This window comes from Nanorana parkeri, unplaced genomic scaffold (genome assembly GCF_000935625.1).
Source record: "Nanorana parkeri isolate BGI_ZX_2015 unplaced genomic scaffold, ASM93562v1 scaffold256, whole genome shotgun sequence".
In the NCBI taxonomy this organism is placed as follows: domain Eukaryota; kingdom Metazoa; phylum Chordata; class Amphibia; order Anura; family Dicroglossidae; genus Nanorana; species Nanorana parkeri.
Genome location: NW_017306524.1, coordinates 943,407 through 958,312, shown reverse-complemented (window position 1 = coordinate 958,312; position 14,906 = coordinate 943,407). Strand labels below are relative to the sequence as shown.

The 14,906-nt window shown below is 40.8% G+C and overlaps 1 protein-coding gene across 1 annotated transcript in view; it reads right to left on the bottom strand.

Annotated features, from left to right (window-relative positions):
- Nucleotides 1-2,714: 2,714 nt before the first annotated feature.
- ADAMTSL1 (ADAMTS like 1) overlaps nt 2,715-14,906 on the bottom strand; it is a gene marked incomplete at its 5' end in the record, with an annotated part of 230,910 nt that continues 218,718 nt past the window's right edge. The window contains 3 exons of the mRNA XM_018556868.1: nt 2,715-2,895; nt 8,424-8,644; nt 12,345-12,454. Coding sequence (XP_018412370.1) covers nt 2,789-2,895; nt 8,424-8,644; nt 12,345-12,454 — 438 coding nt within the window. The remainder of the gene's footprint in view (nt 2,896-8,423; nt 8,645-12,344; nt 12,455-14,906) is intronic.

Sequence of the window (14,906 nt, the reverse complement as noted above, 5' to 3'; positions counted from 1 at the left end):
CATGGCAGTGATTTAGAATCTGGATCCCCCCTATAGTATATAGGTGTATGTTCCACTGCCATCTATTTGGTGGGCCTATCTTCTAGATAGGGCTGTGTAATTTATTTCACTATGAGACCCAGGAACAAACTCTGTCTTTGACAATTTTAACCATGCTAAGGCTACCAATCCCCAAACTTTAATTTTGTATTACTTCACCATCAACATCTGACAACTTCAGTGAGGCATGATTAATTGAGGATTAAGGTCAGGCTCTATTAACCAGGTTGATTTGATGTAATATCAGTTGAAAAACCCTAATACAGGTGTTAACTGGTCTTCACCATTATGAAAAAGATTTTGGCATTTTCAAAAGTATTCCAATGGCTGCCTATAAGCACAGAACATTTTCACTTTGCAAGTAATACATTTTCTATTTTTAAACACCATAAAATATATCCTTAGTTATACTTTTCTAACGGCATCTTAATGAGCTTCTGGAGGGGATACCAGTTTTTTCCCTGCCCAATTCTTGCTGTTTCTAACAGCAGCCTTCAACAGTTGTATGTGTTCCAGATATTTATCACTGGAAAATCTTGGTCTAATTACAAGGGGATTTTAAGTGCTTAAAATAGTTGGCAAAGAAAAATGGAGGACTTTGCAGTGTGTTAATTGGCACTTGCTCGGTTGAATTAGCTGTATGAAATAAAAATGTTTGATGGTGGAAACTTCAGAATTCCACAGTAAATATGAGTATCTATTTTTTTTATTTCAGTATGATGGCCAACATATGCAGATCCCTGTCAACACATAAATATGTGACTCAGCAACTATCATTTTGGATTATGGGTATTTAAGGTCTCTTTAATGATTATAAGGGGGTCACTAAGGCCATTCTCTGATACCAAACTGAAAGTTCAGACCTTGGAAGATATAATTAAAGTAGGAAGTTACTTTTATAAAGCTCCCAACATAAAAGCTGGAAAACATGTATTGGTTTATTTAATGCACACAGCAGTGCACTAAGTGCGGTAAGCCATATCAACCAATTAGAATTTACAGGGTTATTCACAAAAGGGTGAAGAGTTTGGAGAAGGCAGGATAAGTGAACAATCTAGGACAACATAGCTGAACTGGAAAGTGAGCTGAATTGGAGAATTTTTCCAAATCAGCTATGTTGTCCTAGATCAGGGGTGCACACAATTTTTGTGTTAATATCTACTTTTCAAATGACGAGCTACATGAGATCTACCAACGAAAAAAAAAACTCCCTCGCTCTCACTTTCCTGGCTGTCTCTCCTTGCTCTCTCTCCACCAGTATCCACCAGAAAGGTGTCAGGGAGCTTGGCTCAGCAGACTCCTCCTAATAGGTAATTATGTGTGCACAGCTAAATAAATATACCAAAATGGAATAAAGGGGCCACCACTCACACCCTTCGTGATCTACCAGCATCAGCTTTGAGAGCTACTGGTAGATCAGTCTACCTAATGGGCACCCCTGTCCTAGATTGTTCACTTCTCCTGCCTTCTCCAAACTCTTCACTCTTTTGTGAATAACCCTGTTAGTATTCTGATTCCCATAAAATAAAATCTGATCAGTATCTCTGTGTTTCTGTACTTTGAATAGCATGATTCATCACCAAAGCTTGTTGTAATGTCTTAGTAAAAAATGCTTGTATGTGGGACTAGGTGTATGGCCACATTAAATCAAGGGAGACTAATCAGTTTATTTATGGATGTGTTCACTTGCCATAGGAATGCCACTCTGCTTCTACCAATGGTATGGAGGTCATTATCTTAACAGCTCACAGTGTAGGTTTAGTGGACATGTCTTTGCTATCCCAGTGGCTTTAAAATGTATAAGTAACAAAGTGCTATCTATTGAGAACCCATTCTATGTATTCGTAAAATGTGCCAGACCCACTAAAATAACTTTATTTGGATTTGCACATTTCTGTTTGTTATGTTATTTTCAAGCGACATATTATCATAAAGTGCCTGTAAAGACAGAGGTGGCTACCATTTGCCAGTTAAATGCATTAGGCCGGAAGTCACCATTTTCTTACATCTATTAGGGAAATATAATTAAACAAGCTTTAGAACATCATATGTCATTGCAATATACAACATGCCCGTCACCCTTGCCATCATAAAGATTAAGGAGCAGTATTCACATCTGTGCGAGAAACAGGCTCACAAGTCAGCAATGCTGTTTTTATAATTGCGACTGTTCATATAACATAGTCTTATATTTGGTGTTGTAGAATCCAGGAGGTTATTGGTCCCAGCTCTCTTTTCCTGTAGTGTGCGTCAGTGTGCAATGATTTGTATTCCATAGTGCGTATGGCAGAAACAGCACAATTAAAAAGTAGATTGAAACATAACACAAATTAAAAATACATGTACATCCAAAAATGTCCATCTTATTTCCACCCAGAATTTTAGTGTCCCAGCAAATCCCTTTGTTCCTATGTTGCTTCAATACCCTTTTCTAGGCTGCACAATCCTCACTGTCCATGGTACAACCACAAGGATTTGTGCTCCATGTCCTTGGCTTACAAATAAACTCCATTCCCAAGTGCGGAGCATCTGAAACATGCCAGTCAGCTATTCACGGTATTTTGTCTCCCAGCAGAAATGGAGGACATCTTTGTCAAGTCCTTTCTTAAGGGCCAGACAGAACAAAAATAAATATGTTCACAGGATCATCACAAGCCTGTGAAACAGCTCTTTTGTTTTCTGCATCTCCTTGCTTAACTAAAGCAAAGTTAGGATTCCAAATGGGTCATCAGGTCTTCTGAATGAGTCGTCAGGCTTTTCTACAAGTCCCGCAGCAGCGATATTTGAACTGTGCAAGCTGACAAAGTTTTAGCTGTTTCACTTTTTCACAGTACCGTGTCGTATCTCTGCAGTCAACTGTAAGCGTGAAAAGAAAAAACAGAACATGTCACATGAGGTCAGATGTGTGTGTTCGGAAAAACATTTCAGTCTCAAAATTATTTCAGAAAAATATGTGATATTGTTACATCTGGTGGCAGTATGTATTTTTGATGATTCTGAATCTTTGGCAGTAGTTCATAAATTTGAAACTTCATCAGGAAAATAGATTTATGTATTTAAAAACTACTCATATGAGGTTTGCTTAAAGTGATACTGTTGGCCGGATGATGAAAAACAGGATTTTTGTACTCGCTGTAAAACCCTTTTCTTCTAATTCCTTGAGGGACTAAGGATTAATTCAGGTATGCTGCTGCCTAAAGGAGGATTTGAACACTGGCAAACAAAAAACAGCGAGCAGCCTGGTTTAACCCCTCCCATTTCCAGCATGCCTCTGTTTTGTTACAAAAATGTGCTGAGAGCAAGACCATAAAACACAGAGGGGTGGGACTCTCCCTCAATAACACAGAGGGGTGGGAGGGGTCCCTCAATAAACTCAAAGAAGTTTATTAAGTATGATGAGTTTACAAATGCGGTTTCCTTTTTTGCTTTTTGATGGACATAGAATTCATGGATATTTGGGATTTCCAAAAGCAATCCTGCTGAATATTGGGCAATGCAGTAAATTAAAGACTAACAAGCCCAACTAAAAACAAAATGGGGACTGCCTGCAGCTCAAAGTGCAGCCTGTGTCACCTTATATCCAAAGAGGATTTGGAAAAGCTTTGAACATCCACCTGGCAAAACTTAACACCAACTTGTCCCTGTGTAAGACCATAAAGGGTTCATTACAGGACAAGGCCACCATTTTAGACAAATGCCTTGCAGAGGTGATGGCAACAAGGAAAACAACCCTGTAAATCAACATGGAAAGGGCAATATTTAGAGGGAGGTCTTTGAAGTGCAGAGAGAACCAAATTCAAATCCCATGGAGAAAGAGGTGAGCACACTGGGGAAGCCACTTGAGAAACACTCATATAAAGGGTCTTAATCAAAGAATGGTAGGCTAATGGTCTTTGGATCAATATTGCAAATGCTGAGATCTGACCTTAATAGTACCAATTGTTGATTTAAACCAGATTGTAAAAATGTCAGGATTTATCGCACAAAGTATATTCTGGGATGAACATTTATTTCCTTGCACCAGGCGAAGTATGCTTTTTATGTCTGAGTAAGAGGCTGCCCCAGTCATGCAAGACCTGGTCTTCAGCATCCATTCTGTAAAAGCATGCAACCAAGATGGTAAACTGGTCCTTGGGACAGAAGATCAGGTCAATCTGGAAAAGCCCACAGTAGTCTGATCAGGTTGGGGTACACTGCTGCTTGGGCCAGTCAAGAGCTATGAATACCACTAGAATACCCTCCATTTAAATCCTGTGGAGCATACAAGGAAGGAATTTAAGAGGAGGAAAGGCATAGATCAGTATGTACCGATTCCACGGAGTAACCAGAGCATTCATAGCTTCTACCAGAGGATCTCTGCACCTGGAGATAAACCTGTCTGGTTTGTTGTTGAATCTGGAGGCCAAGAGATTCAAATCCGGTGTCCCCCTCCTGTGGCAAAGATTCTGGAACACTTCCAGGTCTAGGGACCCCTCCCCTTTGTCTAGGTGTTGGCGGCTGAGGAAGTCTGTCTGCCAATTGTCCACCCCTAGGATGTAAATGGCAGACAAAGCTGGAATGTGAAGTCCTACCCAGCACAGAATCCTTTCTAGATTCTGGAGTGAAACTAGGCAAATGGGACCATCAGCCCTATGACTCTCATGCAAAAACGAAGAACAAGAGTCTGAGTCTGGGAACATTCTGGGAACAGAGAGTCAAAGTTTGTCTTTTGGAAGAAAGCTCTGGCCTGAGCTGCATCCAGGATCAGACCCAGATACTCATAAATCAGCTTCTACGCATACTTCTGAAGGTTCAAGATCAACCCAAACCTTTTCAAGATTTGAACCATCCACATTATAGGTCATATGCTCTACCAATTGTTCCCTCAACAGGAGAAGAAAATCTCCTTGGCGAAGGTAGGTTATGACAGACCTGGGGGATTCCATATGGAGTTTTTGAGGGCCTTGAATTCCAAGATGGGGTGAATGCCTCCTTTTGGTTTTGAAACTGTGAAAAAGTTGAAATACAATTCATAAAATGGTTCCAAAACAGTGAGTAGCATGATAACTTCTTGTTCCAGAAGATGAAGGTCTGCTAATCTGAGCAGTGACCCCAGAGGGTAAAATACATAAAGCGAGGATGGGAATAGAAGCACAATTCCAGCTTGTAGCCTGTCGAAATCACCTCCCATACTCAAGCATCTAAGATGCTGTCTTTGCCAAGGCCCACAAATGCTAACAGACTTCCCTTTGCTTTGGAAAGTGGGGCACACCTTCTTGTTGAAGAGGAGTTGTCTGCTGGTTTAGGTGATTCTGGGGCCCAGGTTTTATGGTGAAAATGGGCCCCTGGTTTAAGTTTTGCCTTAGAAGCTGAAGTAACAAAAGAAAATCTTTGCTTCAAAAGAGAGGTGTTTCTTCTTAGCTTAAAGCCTAGGCTTATTTTGCTAGGCTAGATGATTACTCTTACCTCCTGTAAAATCCGTGAAGAGGGTGTCCAAAGCAGCTCCAAAGAGATGTTCAACGTTGAAAGACATGTGCAGCAAAGGTTTTACATGCCTACTCTGGAGAACAACATTTTAACTAGAGTTCTCTGATGTTCACTGATAGGAAACACATACTGAAAATAAGATGGGAGACATTCACTTGTCCATTTACACAGTAGTGCAGGGCTTTTGGCATGAACTGTAAATGCTCCACAAAAAAAGGTTAGCATGGAATAAGATTGCCCTATGGTTTGACAGGCTAACATCACAGCAATGGCATATTGCAGTGCGGTGTCTGCCAGCGAAAACAAGGTTTTAGACAGTGGCTTCAGACATTTGTCTATTGGATCCCTAAATAATGGTGCATTTTCTACAGGAATGGTCAGAGCTTTATTAAAACAGGACCATGCTGGATTAGTCCGCTTCTTAATAAAGGCCTCCTCAAATGTGTATTGAACCTCAGAACATTTGGGAGGTGTAAACAGTTGATCGAGGTCCCAGGCTATAGGTGCTAGGTCCTTGAGAGAGAACTTTGCAGGCTGCTCCCAAATTGTTAGTGGACTGAGAGCTGGAGAAAATAAAATCAATGGGACTCTTCCTCCTATGTTTGTGATCCAACATGTTGCATGGCAAGGACCTTGGGCATGTATGAACCTACTGCTAACAGAAGGAAAGGTTAAAAAGGCTGGGAACTTTTTTTGCTTGCCACTGTCAAATTCCTCCTGTACGTGGCAGTATAACCCAAATGTCAATTAATTCTGCATTAACGATCCACATTGGTGTGAATGCACCCTTAAAGCAGAACTACATTTTCAAAATAAAAAAAGCCTGTAGGTAGAGGTTCTTTCCTTTTCCCCATAGCAATTTCTAATTTTCTGTGCACACTCTCTGCAGTGCATGCACACTGCGGTATACACTTCTGACTCAGTTCCGACATCTGTAAGATGCTGAGACTGGAGCCAGGGACAATTTAACTCCTGTGCACATTGTTACATCATCAGTGGCCACCGAATGGTCAAATAAGATGACAGGGGACCCAGAGGAAACAGAGAGGGAGTTGTCAGCTGCAGGGGATGGAGCGGCAACTGACACCCTGGATAAAAGGTAAATGTACCATATGTGCATACTTGCACATAATGGCAAGAGCCCAATCTCCACAGTGGACATTGGTTCCACTTTAAGTACTTTTGAGTCACAGACTCAGAACAAGCATTCTGTAACTGGGTGCCAGAATTCCTTATCTTTGTACTTGTTTTGGGTCGGCAACTCAGAAAGCACTGAAGTCAAAGCTTTAGAAAGACAGCCAGGAAACATGCATCCTCAAAAGGAAAATACAGCAATGGCAGCCTCCATAATTATAGAGCCGAAGACAGGGGAATCTGATATAACATTAACCTTTTGATATATGTTAATGCTCTCGCTAATATACAATAAGTATGACACATGGACATTATGGTGTTTTATGCTTGGATTCATTTTCCTTTCATGAATTATTGACAGAAATAACTCAAGTTAGTTAAATGCAGAGAAAAAAATTAACCCTTGCAGTGGGGCTACCCACTTCCTGCCTCCTGTCAGGCAACACATCATAGTGATGGGTCAAAAGGAATGTGACACAAATGCAGTGGGGCTAACCGCCACTGCAAGGGTTAACTGTTCATTTTAATTTTGACCCATCACTATAATGGGCTGCCTCACTGGCCAATGTGCAGGAGGCAGGAAGGGGAGGGCAAGCTTCTACAACACCAGGAAGTGCAGAGCTTTGCTAGCTTGTAAAAATGGCCAGGAATTAGAGTGTGATGCCCGGGTTTGTAGGCTGCTGTAGGTGTGTAGATGTGTAGACACATGTGTAGGTGCCTGTACATTACATCTGAATGGAATTTGTGTTTTTGTGACAGATTTGACTCAAGTGAATTGGGGAATAATTAGGTCACTACTTGCCTAAAAGGGATGGCTAAGCAGAATTACAAATCTTGACCATTACAAAAGTGTGTGTTTCAGCAGTATGGTTATCTGTTTTTTTGGAGTTCAGCTCACAAGAGAGGACACATTATATGACCAAAAGCTTGTGGATACCAGACCTATTTATTTGACATCCCATGGACATAAATTTGGCGCTCCCCCTTACGGCTTTAACAGCTTTCACTCTTTTTGGAAGGCTTTCTACAAGATTTTTAAGTGCGTCTGTGGGGATGTGCTGCCATCCAGTCAAAAGAGCATTTGTGAGGTCAGGTACTGAAGATGAACGAAAATACCTGGCTCGCAATCATCAGTTCAATTAATCCCAAAGGTATTCAGTTAGGTTGAGGTCAGGGCTACGTGGAGAACACTTGAGTTCCGCCACACCAAACTCATCAAACCATGTCTTGGCACAGTCATGAAGGAACAGAAAAGGGTCTTCACCTGTCACAGGTATAGAAGTGCACAATTGTCTCAAATGTCTTTGTATGCTGCAACATTAACAGTATTTTTCACTGGAAACACCTTTACACAATAATTTGGAGGGGTATCCACATACTTTTGCCCATATAGTGTATGTGTAAACTGCTAATACACTTTGGCATTTCTGTAAGTACATGTTTTAGCAAAAAATCTTGGTACAGATAAAGCATAACTGCTGTCCATTGTAAATAAATATTTTATATACAGCAACATTACACTTGTAAAGGTGCGATTTTGGTGGGATGTGAAAATGCAACTGCATTTTACACACTCTCCCAAATCGCAGGCAAATGCATAGAAAGTCTTAGTTTCACCAGAACAGTAATCAATTGTACAGTTTTAAGCATAACTTCCCTTCCTAAAGGTTTTGCAACATACTGTACAAACAGTTATAGTGATGTTTGACCAGCGATTTGGGGAATGGTAATATTTAAACCCACCTACATCGTACCTTAGTAAATCCAGCCCTTACAGCCCATACCGTTCTCACATGGTGCCATGTTACAGCGCTGCCAATTTGAAGGTCGGGGTCTCCAGGTACACATGTGATCTTGTACTGCTCTGCCAGTTCTGTGATGAACACACTCAACACGTCTAGACTGAAAACCATAATTGCCACAAGTGGCTGTGCAGAGGGTCCAAGGTGAAACTCTCCAGTGTACGCTGCAGAGGTCTGTCCGGCAGTTCTGTGTGTTGCCCGGCCTGGTTAACAGAAACATACAGCACTGTGATAACAAATTCAGACTTTAAAAAACATTCAATGGATATTCAAGTATTTACATGCTCTTAATAAACAGAAAATGAGCTTTTAAAAAACCCTCAATGACTTCTGTAGCTGAAACCACCATGGAGAAATTCATCCTCAAGTTTCACGGAAGAACAACTAAAGTAATTTAAGTCATACTGTGAGAAGCTCAGCTCACCATGCTTTCCCTTCCAGAGCACTTTGATTAGAAGGAAGGCTGTTATGACACGTCTGGGAAAGGGAGCAGGGTGAATTGAGCTGGCTTACACAATTACTTAAGAATAGTGTTTTCAGTTCACAAATTGAAAAATCTATTTTTGAGCTGTTTTCTTCGCCAGGCATTAATTGCATTAACACACATTCAGTAGCATTTACCACAACCATTATAATAATAAATATGTTTTAGGTATGTTAACTGTAAAAGAAACTGAAGTGGTGATAAAATACCAATTTGTCAGAAAATATGGTTTTCACGGGTTACGTGCTCCTTGCTCATTTCATAAGGACATCCCTAAACAATATTTATTTTTCATCTATTGAACAATTTTTATCATGAGAAAAAAAATGATGTATAAAAATAACAACAATATCTGCTAGTTATTACCATCGCTCTAAACATAGTTGAAAAATATGCTTATATAATACTTGTTATGGAGACATGAGACAGACAAAATACCAGTAGGGTACGATTATTTGAGTAACAGAAACTGAGAGCACACAGATATAGATGTTTCCAATGGTGCACTTGGTGCATTTGGTGAAGGAACAAGTAATATTCATCACTATTGCTATATTTGGACATCTTTCGCAGATTTATGAAGATTTAAAGACTTTACACCTGATTGATTTTTTTCACTGACATTTGTTTGAGTCACAATTTTTTTATTTTTTATTTTTTACTCTTTATATCTGATCATTGTTGTAGCTCGGCACATTTAGTTATTCATTTTTCACGTATGCACACTCACAGTGGGTGTACATTCCAGTGCCTTGTAGCTGTTAGCTTGCTTATTGGCGCAGTTCATTTTCTATATTTTATTATATGTTTCCAAACAAGCTGGCTACATATAGCTGAGGGTCAAACTCTCCTCAGAAGTAATCTGATCTACATCTGTGGTGCTCAGTGTCCACCCTGCAAGTTGCAAATTCTGATAAGAACAACTCACATAACTTGCAAAAAAATGGGAGGGAGGGGATCCCTCTGTGTATAACACAAAATAGAGATGAAAATACAAAATGGAACCCAGGAACCTAAATTTCCATCACATAATGCCATCGACAACACCAGCAGTGCTATAATGCCATGAGGGCTGAAGGCTATAGAAAGAATTACAGATAAACAGGAGGCATCTTCTGTGGACCCCCATGATGTATGTTACATAGAGAGGCTGGAGAAGTGGGCTGATATTGCAAATAGTAGACAGTTTACTGGCGGATCGGAGCGGGGAGGGGGGAATCCAGCCGTGACAGGATCGAGAGGTGAGCGAACGCCGTTATGTGTTCGCTCACCTCCCGATCTACTGAGCCGACCTGTGACAGTCTCATTGTCACAGGTCGGCTAGAACTATGAGGTGAGTGAAAAGCACTCACCTCATAGTTCTCCTTTTATGGCATAAAATACTAGGGTTGCCGCCTGTCCCGGATTCACCTGGACCGTCCGGATTTTAAATCCTTTATGAGCTGTGTCTGGATTTCGACTGGCCTGAAACCCGGAAACAGCACACACAGGACTTAAAACCCAGACTGTCCAGGACAGGTGGCAACCCTATAAAATACACATGTGCATTTATTATGTATTGTTCTAGGTCAGTGTTCTGCCAAGTTGTGAAGGAAGGATAAGGATGCCTGTCTTAAAAAAACAGGTTAGTAATGGTTAGCTCCCATATTCTATACTTTATAGGTTCCTGTGAATGTTTGCCTGTGATTTATTTTACAACATCAGAAGTGTAGGATGCATTTCTTTTGATAAACTCTAGAATATGGAACACAAAAATGCATAGAGAGAGAGGAAGGGAGCGAAAGCAAAAGGAATATAGTAGTATGCTATGTTTACAGGATTATGGAAAAAAAAGCAACAGAGCACTGGAGGTCCAAATTACCCTTATTGGCCATGTGGCCTTAAGAGCTTAAAGTCTGATTGCTAGGAATCTCATAGTATCTTTGCATCTTCCTGAGATGAAATTGAGCATGGTTATCCTATTCTGAGTTAATTTGAAGGTCAATTTAAAACAGATACACTAAAAAGCATGAAAACCATACACATATGTATAGCACATAGTATAATAGTGTATGTTTAGGGTGCATTTTATGGATACCACAGTACACACAATGTGTAAATATTTCCACCTTACTAAATAGTTTGCAGTGTCTTTTTAAAGACCAAAAATATAAATTTCTATTCAAGCATATTTCTAATATTAATTATGGTGACCCAACTTGATCATGTTAGCAATGTATTTAAATTTCCTAAATAGTAGAGTGCAGTGTGCCACAGGCCCCAACATATACTGTATACCGGTACACACAGGAATAGGCAAGTCTCTTAGCCTTGTTTCCACACTCCAGGTATGTTTTTTAGCTGCAAGACTTGTATAAAGACCACTTTTGACCAGACTTCTCTGGGCTGTAAGTGGGTATACCAGTGTCCCTGGTTCTGCCAGATGTGAGCCGGTAGTGCCACTGGACAGCTTCTGATTGTGAAGGGACGTCAGCATGGTGTGTCTTTTGTCTGCTGAACCAAGTTTCTTTGGCTGACCACTGTGTTTTTGATCCTGATTGCTGCCTGTTTTTTATGTTTTGTTTTTTGAAAAAACAGCTTTGAAAGCACATCTGGAAGCACATGTCTTCCTTTAAAGTTCTGAGTGTTAGAGATCACGTTAATGCAGTAAGACCACCCTGTATCATATTGCTGTGCTCATTCTTGCCATTGTGTAAGTTTTTTTCAGCAACTTAAAAATGGCTTTACCTCACCCAGTTGTATTCCTCCTACACATCTGATTCTGTTTGATTTAATGGTTGTATTGTAACCTACATGTTATCTTCTTGCTCATTAGCACCTGTTTTGTATAATTGCTTCATCATGCACTAGGCCATATGCCCGGAAATCCCTAAATTTGTGCAAGTGAAGTATATCTTTGAGAAATAATGCTGTTGTAAAGCCAAAGAGTAGACACACTAAATAACTAAATATGGATTTTATTTTTTTACATTTTTTTTTCTTTATTTCATTATTTTTTAAAAAACATAAACATCCTCACTTTCCATAGGCTACTTCTGCCGTCAGTCAAACTGTTGGGTGGAGAGGAGGGGGGCCTGGCCTGCCGCAGGGCTGTGTGTGTTTATGCACGCATACAGCCACTTGCGGTCACGGCCGGCAACGAACAAGCACTGGTGCCTCCACAGCTGTAGCTTAGCTGCTGGTGGCACCTCTGCAGGGGGCACTGGGAAGACAGCCTCCCTAAAGCTTTAATATCATTTTAAAACAATTAAGGTCATTCATGGAAAAACTACCGTATATGAAATCTTTTATTTACAAGGGAGAGGACACCTGCTCTGTTGGCAAAAAGCTAAACAAAACACTTTCTGTAGCTGCTTCACAGACCTGCATAAGCATTTGATCACATATAAAAATATGATGTATAAGTGGTATTTTATTACCTTGGCAGAGTCTGACATTGTTCTGGAGATACAGTTGTTCCTTCCCGGGTTTGACAGTACACTTGTCTATGCTGTACAGCTGTGCGTAGTCCTACGCATGGCCCATGACACTGAACAAAGATATACAAAGCCTCATTAGATAACAGTGTATATTTAAAGACATTAAACTGCACCTGCAGTCTTGGATAAAACAATAGGCCCTTTCGTATGTAGCTGTTATACAGAGGTTTCATTGCAGAAGACTTTGGTACTATTTCCAAAAACACTAAACAGTGGCGGAACTACCGCCATAGTGACCCAGGCGGCCCGGGGCACAGGGGGGCCAGGTCAGCTGAGCCCGGTCTCTTTAAAGTTCTATATTTACAGTAAATGCATATTTTAAGTTATCACAGCAATGTTACTTTTAAAGTCATCTCTTTCTTGATTTTCTTATTTAAAAAAAAAATACAGAGATTTATATATTAGTCATATAAGAGGGTGGCTCCATGCAAAGGCTCCATGGCTCAGTGCCATTACTGCATCTCTATCTTAACAACTGGTAAGATATCAGCACACACAGGAATGCATTGTTTGACTGAGTCAAAGCACAACTATTGTGTAGCACTACGACACAAGAAGCAGAGCCTGAGTTTGAAATAAACAAATATGGCTGCACCAGTGTAAATATGTAATCACAAATAATAAACCGATACCAGCTTTTTACAAAAAATATAGGAAGGAATTTATCAAAATTGGTGCAGACAAAATCTGGAGTAGCTGTGCATAGTAACCAATCAGCTTATCTCTTTAGTTCAGTTAAGCTTTCAAAATGAAAGATAGAAGCAGATTGGTTACTATGGGCAACTGCTCCAGGTCTTGTCTGCTCCAGTGTTGATACATTCCCCTCATAGTATATCTGAAGCTAAAGGATTTTTGGATAGACTAGGGAATGGTTAAAACCCCTCTCATGTTTAATTTTTGCCATCTGTATGCTATTAGGGAGATTTGCCTTCACTGTCCTGTTGACACAACAAAAAGACGAGAGGAAATCTCCACAAGTAGAAGGAAATTCCCTTTGAGACAACTGTCACTGGAACAAATGTCCCCATTGTAGGATCTCTCCTCTTCTTCTGTTCTAGCTTAACATTTTGGGTTTTCCCTCACTTTCAGTTCCAGTGATAGTAGTCACCATGACAAATATATGGTAACAAAAGCTGACAAGGGTTCTAACCCCTCACCACTCTACCAAAAATAAAAAGTTTTCACTTTAAATACGCTTTAAAATATTTTGGTATGAATATTTATTTTAGGCTCATCTCTTTTTGTATATCTAAAGGATGCATTAAAAAGACTGTACATTCCCTTGCAGCAGTGTTTCTCCAATCTGTACTGTGAATGTGTATGATGCAACTAACTAGGAATGTAACCCAGAGGTCTGCTCCTGTCCATTCAATGATTGTGATAATTCCCCAGCTAATATCCCAATCCAATATCAAGACTGTTTTGTGGAGTGAACTGAGTTTAAGTGAAATAAAATTAGAAAAATATGTGTTAGTACCAGTAGCATGTTTTATGTATTTTATATTAAAAGCCAAAATTATAATATCAGGAGATACGACTGAGTATTTTTTCATTTTTAGAAGTTCCTGTTGAGTATCAGGCAACTGCTTATAAGAGTATTCACCTTAGAGATACAGAGCAAACTTTTACAGGGTTATTCACAAAAGGGTGAAGAGTTTGGAGAAGGCAGGAGAAATTTCAAATCTAGGACAACATAGCTGATCTGGAAAAATTCTCCAATTCAGCTCACTTTCCAGTTCAGCTATGTTGTCCTTGATTGTCCACTTCTCTTGCCTCTCCCAACTCTTTTGTGAATAGCTCTGCCCATATACTGAGTTATCCTCAGTGGTGTATTCTGGTTTGGGGCTGCCCTAGGCAAGGCAAAACTCGGGCGCCCCCCCCCACTAAATTTCCCCCCCCTTCCTGTTTAATAAATTTTGCATAACCTGTCAGATGCTGGATACAGTGCACACGCTGTATCCAGCTTTTGACATTAACGTAGCAGGAAGCTGTGGTCTCATGGTCTCAGGGGGGCTGTGCAAGATCTGTGGTGGGCTCTGCAGGGTCTTAGGGGGGCTTTGCAGGATCTGTGGTGAGCTCTGCGAAGTCTATAGTGGGCAGAGCCCCCTACATATCCTGCAAAGCCCCCCACAGATCCTGCAGAGACCCCCTAAAACCCTGCAGTCTGCCGGATCTCACGGGGGTTGTGCAGGATCTGTGATGGGCTTTGCAGGCTGCAGAGCCCCCTATGGATCCTGCAAAGCCCACCACAGATCCTGCAAAACCCCCCTGAGACCCGGCAAAGCTCCCCAAAGATACTGCAGAGACCCCCTGAGACCCTGCAGTCTGCCGTATCTCAGGGGGGCTGTGCAGGCTGCAAAGCCCCCTACGGATCTTGCAAAGCCCCCCACAGATCCTGAAAAGCCCCCCACAGATCCTGAAAAGCCCCCCACAGATCCTGCAGTCTGCAGGATCTCAAGGGGCTGGGCAGGATTTGTGGTGGGCTGTGCAGAATCTATGCTG